We start from the raw sequence: 8427 nt of genomic DNA, 5'->3' as shown, positions 1-8427 counted from the left end.
CAGCTTTGTGGTTACGGCTCATGCCGGAACATGCTGGAACGGAACAACATTGTTTTGTCGCTATTGATGCGTATTTTTGCATCGAATCCTATGAGAAGTTTAAAAGGCGGCTGTTTGGAACAATGAAAATCGTTTCCATGCGGTACCTATCCATTGTTTTCATGAAATACCTTTCCAGTCGTGCACTTCCACAATAGACTGATATTGGTTTACAGCCCCAGTCATAAAACCCGATCTAAAACTTGCGCCGAACAATATTTTTATTTATTTCACAAGTGGCTTTTGTATAGACCTCGCGTGAACTAAGGCTGGAGCAGTGTTTTTAAAACATAAAAAAAATGTGGAAAAATATGTTCTTGTATTTTCATGTAGCTGCAGGTTTAGGTAATACTTTACCAAATGTAAGTATTGCACTGTTAAAATTGTAAGTACCTACTCATTTTCTGTAAATAATTTAGTTGCAGGCGAGTGGCAGCCCCAAGAATATGGCCAAAGTCAATTACTTTATCCGTTTTCTCCTCCCTCACGCCCATTGGACCAAAGGCCGGTCTCATCACCGCAGTTTACTGATCAACTCGCAAACATGCCACGTGCAAGACCTTGTCGACGCCGGAATTTCGGAGATCCAGTTGCTTTTACTGATTCTGGTTGGATACCTGCACCGTTTGCTCAACCGCCGATAGCTCAGCAAATTGGGAACCAACTGCTTCAACCTCAACTTAAGCCCCAATCATTGACGGAAAATAGCTACCCAACTGTAGATGACAAAAAGCATGAATCAGATCAGATGGACCGGAAATCTGAACAACCTGACAAAATAGTTGAATTTATTGAAAAGAGCTCGGTTCTAAATCAAATGTCAGCGAGTGAAAACAAGAAAGCAACTCCGGATCAAAAACCGAATAATGATTTATTGGATATTGCGAAAGTTGACTATGACCCTAGACCTCCTATGGTAGACTCACATGAAGATTCTCTGGAGTGTGGAAGAAAGGACGAAGCAGACGCAGAACCACGATACGGTAATCCTGAAACACAAGATGTAGTTGGTAAAAGTTCACCTAGTGAAGCACGTGATCAAGCAGTAAAACTTCTTGCTGATTGTATTCACGAATCTAGACGTTCTATGCCAGATTATGAAATGGATTCAAGAAGATTACATGCTGACGGTCCGTCATCTGTGGAGCTTGATAAATCAGGTGCTGGCATTACATCAAAAAAAGAACCAGTAAAAAATACTCAAACAAACGTATTCAAACCAGTATTAACACCAAACACAGTAGTAACACCAAGTAAGAATGTAATAGATATGAATAAATATTACCAAAATCCTGCAAAGAATGCTGGTAAATGGAACGATGATAGACAAGTGTCGTTGATGGAGAATGGTAAAGCTTGCTACGCATGCAGCACATATCATGACCCCTCCTGTTGGAAAACAAATGCAACTACGACGATCAAATATTGCAACAGGGATAATAATGCGTGTCTTACAAAAATGTACAAAATAGAAGGTGAGTTATTTACAAGCCTTGTCCTTCAGTATTTTATTTTTTTAAAGAGACTACAGTGTAATATATTTAACCTTCTTCTGAATAATATTTACATTAATACCTGTAACTGCTATTCAGAAGATAGGTTGTTTTATTCAGATTTTAAGTACCTAACTCAGTTTATAATAGTATAGGGTATACTTATTACAAACTCTCTTAGAAACATCAAGATGATTCACTTGCATATCAAAATCAAATCAAATATCATTTATTATCAGGCATATAAGGCCCATAGATACATACCTTACAAACTAACATACATAAAGTAAAATCTTACAAGCTAAAAATTATTTCGGCGACACGGCGGTTTTCAGTTGTGTCGCACGTTCCGGTGTAGGGCCAAAAATGTGACTGATAGTAATATTACATTTTAAATATCTCCATGGAAATATGTATGTGGATGATGGAAATATTAGCCTTGTGGTGTCAATTTACAATAATTATTTTCATTTTGTAGTATCACTTGGAACTTTGTTAACCTATTACCGTGGTAGTTAAGGAACTTTTCAAAAGAGATCCAAAAATTAAGGGTATCAATGCTGTCTAGCAGCCAGGAATATTTTTTTTTCATCAGAGCATTTAATGAACTTTCCGTTTCACACGTTTTTGGATTCATTTTGGGTTATTATATGTATTAAAATATTTTTTGAAGCCAAAATGACCAAATCTTCTATTACCGTGGCAAGGGACAGGCTGTGATTCTATTACCGCGAATTGAGCTTTCATTACCGAGGGTACAATTGGCATGATTTTTCTACACTCGTTAATAGAAACCAAACTCAAAATTCGAAACCTAATACCGAGGGTTAAAACCATAATAACGACGTGGGTTCTGTATATTATTTTTGTGTCATTAAGTTTAATAATGACACAAAAATAAAAAATAAAACTATAGGAGTATGTTTAAAAATAGCAAAAATACAATACCAAATAGTCACTCGGTAATAGTTAACTCTTTAAGAGCCTATTACCAGCCTATTACCGACCCATTCGATGTTTCTATGGGTCGGTAATAGATTTCTATACATTCTATCACCGAGGGTAATCTGATCATACCATCGGTAATAGGCTTAATTTGGAGTTTGATTAAACCTAATTCCGACCCATAAAAAGAATAAAACACAGATGGTTTTTCAAATCAAATCAAACACGTATATTACAAGCTTCTTATAAAGACAAAATCACATAACCGGCAAGTCAATTTTAGGTTTTATCTCAAAATAAAAAAAAGTTGACAGATTAAGGGTTTCCATAGAAACAAGGAAATCGGTGCTGAAGTTTTTGTTAAAAATTAAGGGTTAGTTGAATACTTTCCATACCACGGAAATAGCTCTTTAATAGCGTGAATAGATCAAGATTGGAATAAATAAAAGAAATTATAAAACTGATAATTTGTACCAAAACTAAAGAGTAAATAACAAAACTACCACTTTTTCTATTACCGTGGCATACCACGGAATTACTTACCACAGAAGTAATTGGCGCCTATCACCGCTGTATTTTATTTTCCATTTTAAACGTATTCCCGGTCAAAAACTAAGTTAAAAGTAATTCAAAATCGTGTAGAAAACAATACACAACCTCTTAAAAGGCATTGCACTAGTTTATTTGCCATAACTATTACGTAAAACACTAAGTAAGATTGGAGTGCACTTACCTGTGGCGTCACGCGTCTGTATGGAATAATCGGTTCTTGCGCCGCCGTCGCACAAACTGACGAATCGCGACTTTTTTGTTACAATCACACAAATGCACACTAATGGGCACGATAGACCAATGAATGAGCTTGTTTTGTGTATGCTTTATTTCTTAGGGAATAGATCTGTTTGCTTGCAAAATGCGTATTTGTAAACACCGCGGTGTTAGACGTCGATTTTGATACCCGCGTTAATAGCCGCCGTTACCTTATGACGACAACGGAGTTTGTACGGTTTCGCAGTAAAGTCACTGTGATAAATAAAAATTGGATAACTTTGGGTCGCCGTGTGTCACGCTATAATAACAAAACAATGGCGTCCAGGCATAGTGTCCGACAATGTTATTAAAATGAACCAGTCGCAGTGATTTTATAAAACATAACATTTTTGTACGCAGGGAAATCGATCCTGATCCGCGATTGCGGCCACACTTGCAACGAAGATGAAGGATATAATATTGGGCAGAAAATGGTCTCGTGCAGCATTTGCCACAACGACATGTGCAACAGTGCTTACGCCATACATAGCCTCAATGCGCTTCTAGTAGGCTTTGTCATAGTTGCTGTCAAATTTACTTTACAATAAATAAATAATACGATCAAAGCTTGTATATGAAGAATACTTATTACTGAACTCCACACACGATTTATAATAAATATATTCCTGCTTACTTACAACTTGGCTCTCTATAATCCCTATTTTTAGGTCTAACCAATTGTCTCTCGTTTGAAAGTCACGAAATAGGTCGATGAAGTTAGTCAAGGATTTTTAATTAAAATATTAATTCACTATAGTAACCTAATAAAACCACAATCAGAGAGGATATTTTTACAAAAGGAAAATTACTTTTTGTTTATTGTGTACTTTCTTAGAAACCAGTTTAAGAACAATACAATTTCTTCAATAAAGTTCAATACCTCAATATACTCAGCACTTTTTTTTACCGGTGACGGTAATATCTAATATATTTATATTTTTTTCTACAAATAAAATTCTTCTGCTATGGATATTACTAGATAATCTACAAATAAGTATCACACTTAGGTACCAGTTCTGAATTCATACATAAATAAATATTATGTGTCTATTGTTATTGATTTTTTTTAATGCATCAAATGTAGGTATCAAAATAATTCATTGTCATGATTTCCAGCAAATTTCCGGTAAAAACTTACCTGTAGAAAAGCATTAAACTTGTTCATTTTCTTTAAAATGAAATGAATAATGTAATTCCGCAAAATGCAAGCTATGCTTCCAATCTCCTTGAATCTTTTTCTTTTTCATTGTTTGGGTTTCCGAGAACTCTTACCATTATAATGCTTAATACAGTTTGAAGATAATAAGGTCAGACGGCGGATGTATGGAGATGCAATAACGAGCTGGCGGAATAACTTTTCAGCTTGAAATAAATTGTGCAGAACAGCGTCTAGTAACGTCAGAGTTGGAAAAAAGGATGAAAACCCATTTCCATGATTAACATTTTACAAAGAATGTTTTAAAAGCTAAAAGATTGATGTATACATTTACAGTGGACAGCGGTTAAATATTTTCGCCGTAAGTGAACCTAAAATGTAAAGTTATAGTTATTAATTAGCTATATTCAAATGCTGATCCGATATTAAACGTTTTATTATAAGAAACGTGAAACCAGCAAGGTATTTAAGAACATTGCAATTCGTCAAAAAAGACCAAGGCAAGTTGATTTTAGGATACCTACGCCTGACTATTCGGACCTTAGATAAAAGTTAAGTGTCTGTTAAGAAAGCCAATAATCCTATTAGAATTACAAAAAAAACCGGGCAAGTGCGAGTCGGACTCGCGCACGAAGGGTTCCGTACCATAATGCAAAAAAAAAAACAAAAAAAATAGCAAAAAAAAAAACGGTCACCCATCCAAATACTGACCACTCCCGACGTTGCTTAACTTTGGTCAAAAATCACGTTTGTTGTATGGGAGCCCCATTTAAATCTTTATTTTATTCTGTTTTTAGTATTTGTTGTTATAGCGGCAACAGAAATACATCATCTGTGAAAATTTCAACTGTCTAGCTATCACGGTTCGTGAGATACAGCCTGGTGACAGACGGACGGACGGACGGACGGACGGACGGACGGACGGACGGACGGACGGACGGACAGCGAAGTCTTAGTAATAGGGTCCCGTTTTACCCTTTGGGTACGGAACCCTAAAAATCATCAGCAACTAGTTGTTTACTTAAACCAAAGATCAATCCTTATCAATTAAAGAAAACTCCGTGCTCTTTATTTTTTCCCCTTTAGCAATTGTACAGTCACCTGCAATAATATGTTACACGACAAAGGCCGCAAAAATATGTGACACGATCTTATTTATAGAGCCATAAGAGCGTGTCACATATTTTTGCGGCCTTCGAAGAGTAACATACTATTGCTGGTGACTGTAAGAAGAATCGACAGTATTACCAATAATCACGAAGGTGGTGTCTCATAGGAACCCGCGGGTAGGAACATAACTTATGGAAATGGCTCTTTGCGCGTTTTTATACCGACTCGATAAAAAATATCGCTCTTTACTTCCAATCTTTATGAACCGTTGCGATGGTAAATTTTACAGTAACTAAATTCGCCGATGTCAGGTATATATTAGGTAAGTATCCGGCTTTTGTTTTGGGTAACAAAACCGTAGCGGGCGCAATCAAATTAAATGATGTTGAAAAATATGCTTAGTTATTTGTTTTACGAGGGGGCAAAGTTGTTGTTTAACCGCTCGTGCTAATATTGATACCCGAGCAAGCGAAAGATTCCAAAATTGAACCACGAGCGTTGCGAGTGGTTCGCGAAATGTAATCTTGAGCGAGGGTTTCAAAGCAAATCAATCCAAATCAAATCCAAATTATTGTTTTAAATATTTATCATCCAAAATCATCATTTAAAAGTCAATTCTTCCAGCAAACATAAGAAAACAACTCAAAATTTGCATTTGATTACTTTGCCTCACATGTGAATTACCACTGATAGCAAAGTGCAACTTTGCTATCAGGTTTTGAAGTGCAAAGTAAGCCTTTCCGAGCTGGTGTGGTGAAAAAATAATTATACCACTTTGGCACTACCTGCGCGGTGGGCCGATGGCACCCGCTGCCTACATGATATTTAAGCTGGTGGATTCGGCAGGTTGTGTACAATATAGTTATTCATACATGTATTTGGGCGGATATCGTCTCATAGTCATCGTCTCATCCCACTTTTGGGCACAGGCCGAGGCCTCCTCTCTACTACATAAATACATATGTACATAAATAATGTAGTAAATTATAATTGGAACTACAAAGTAAAACTTTAACCATTATAAAATAATTTTCCTAAAAATATTATAGTTAGACTTGTTAGATCACTTCTTCAGCAACGATGCCCGGATTTGAATAATGCCCTAGTACCTGGGCAAAATGTAAATTCCATGAACAAGAACCAGGACATCTGCAGTTTCGTCGCGTCCATTTATCTCCCGGAACGACGAATAACTTACTTGTATGGGCCCATTTAAAACACTAAAATGCTCGTCCTACTTACAAAATTTCAGCTGAAAGAAATGACAGGATTTTTATTAAGAAAACGTGTCTTACAATAATGTACGAGAATCACACCTTTTGTATTTTTTTTTTAATCATTTATTTACATACAATATATATACATACAGTGGTACTACTAAACTAATTTTGTCTTATCTAAAAGTGTAGTATCTACAGTAAGCTGCAGAGTAAATTGACTTCCCCCCATTAACTCTGCCGCTTACTGTACAAATGCAGTCAATATTCGAAAATCATTGTTAATTCCATACTCAATAGTTCAATCGCTCAATTTCATGTTATAAAATTTACAATAATTACTGCTATTTTCAAGTAGGCATCCTAATATTGTCTGTAATTGAGGCGTAGATACCCGCAAATTAAAATAGTGCTTAGGATGGCATTCGGATTTTCAAAATCTCATATCGACAAAAATGGTACTTCGTCACATAATTTTATATGTGACGCTTCAACTTGTGAACGATGTCTAGAAATGACGAAAACGTTCCTAACTAAATACCTATTTGTAAACCTCATTTCTAATATTCTTTCAAATATTAACATTTATAAATATACATTAATTACATCTATTTCAAACAATACTATATATCTGTACTATATAGCTTAAAATGTACCCGGTGATTGTAACTCCAACTGATATGTAAAGAGAAATGGAGACTGTAACAACATGAAACCTTTTTGTCCGCCGTCACCTAATCACGGTCAGAATCCCGTAATGAACCTCTAAATTAGATTAATAGAACCCGAAACCGAGATCCCGACCAAACAGAGGTACAAAAACGTTTGCATACATTTGCATTATACCTTCTTTACCTGCCCCGAAAACAGAGGTTTATGAGAAAAATGAAAATGTTGATTTCAGCTCTCAGTTTACGACCCTGCAGAAATTAATTAAATGCTTATGAGGAAAATTTAATTATATTTCGTACATATTTACCACAATAGTCTTAACCGGCTACAGTAAAATGCAGAGTTATAAAAGTTTTTGCGGTCTAGGGTGAATGCCTGGATGGGTATGTGGATAACACGCGACATTGGTTTGATTAATGCTTGTGGCCAAATTGACCTAGCATATTTTGGCTAAGCTATGTATGTCACAGAATAACTAATAGTACTACGCTATGTTTTTAACCAACTTTCAAAAAGGGTACAAATAAAAAACCATTAGGTTAGGTTTATTCAATATTAGATTAACCGAATTGCTACAGTCGACTGGGTACAAAAAAAAATGAGTTTAGCTAATGCTAAATTATTAATATATAATGAAAATATAACAATCTACCCGTGATTGAATAATAATGACTGATTAACTGAAAGCAAATTTCGCCTACGCGGAATCCTTCTACGTGTAATAGATCGTCGGACGCCGGAAACAAAACAATGTTGCGAAGCTCCGCGAATCAGTAATTGTTTATTCATGAGTATGGAAAACATTGGCAGGCACTCCAATCGTTGGTACACGGTTGCCTCTAGGGCGGGAAGTGCGTTTTATCTAGCACAATATTCTCCTCGTCTCAAATAGTCAATCAGGAAATGCAGCCAAAAATGACAAAGATTTTTCTTGACCGGACAAGTGCGAGTCGGACTCGCCCGCCGAGGGTTCCGTACTTTTTAA

General features: G+C 36.0%; 1 protein-coding gene across 1 annotated transcript; it reads left to right on the top strand.

Moving 5' to 3' along the window:
• The first annotated feature begins 229 nt into the window (after positions 1 to 229).
• Positions 230 to 3860, top strand: LOC134797610 (uncharacterized). Its single transcript, XM_063769923.1, has 3 exons — positions 230 to 384; positions 459 to 1514; positions 3648 to 3860. The coding sequence occupies exons 1-3, from the start codon at positions 339 to 341 to the stop codon at positions 3833 to 3835; spliced, it is 1290 nt and encodes a 429-aa protein (XP_063625993.1). The 5' UTR covers positions 230 to 338; the 3' UTR covers positions 3836 to 3860.
• Positions 3861 to 8427: the final 4567 nt, after the last annotated feature.

This window comes from Cydia splendana, chromosome 15 (assembly GCF_910591565.1).
Source record: "Cydia splendana chromosome 15, ilCydSple1.2, whole genome shotgun sequence".
Lineage (NCBI taxonomy): Eukaryota > Metazoa > Arthropoda > Insecta > Lepidoptera > Tortricidae > Cydia > Cydia splendana.
This window is presented reverse-complemented; position numbering and strand designations above follow the sequence as displayed.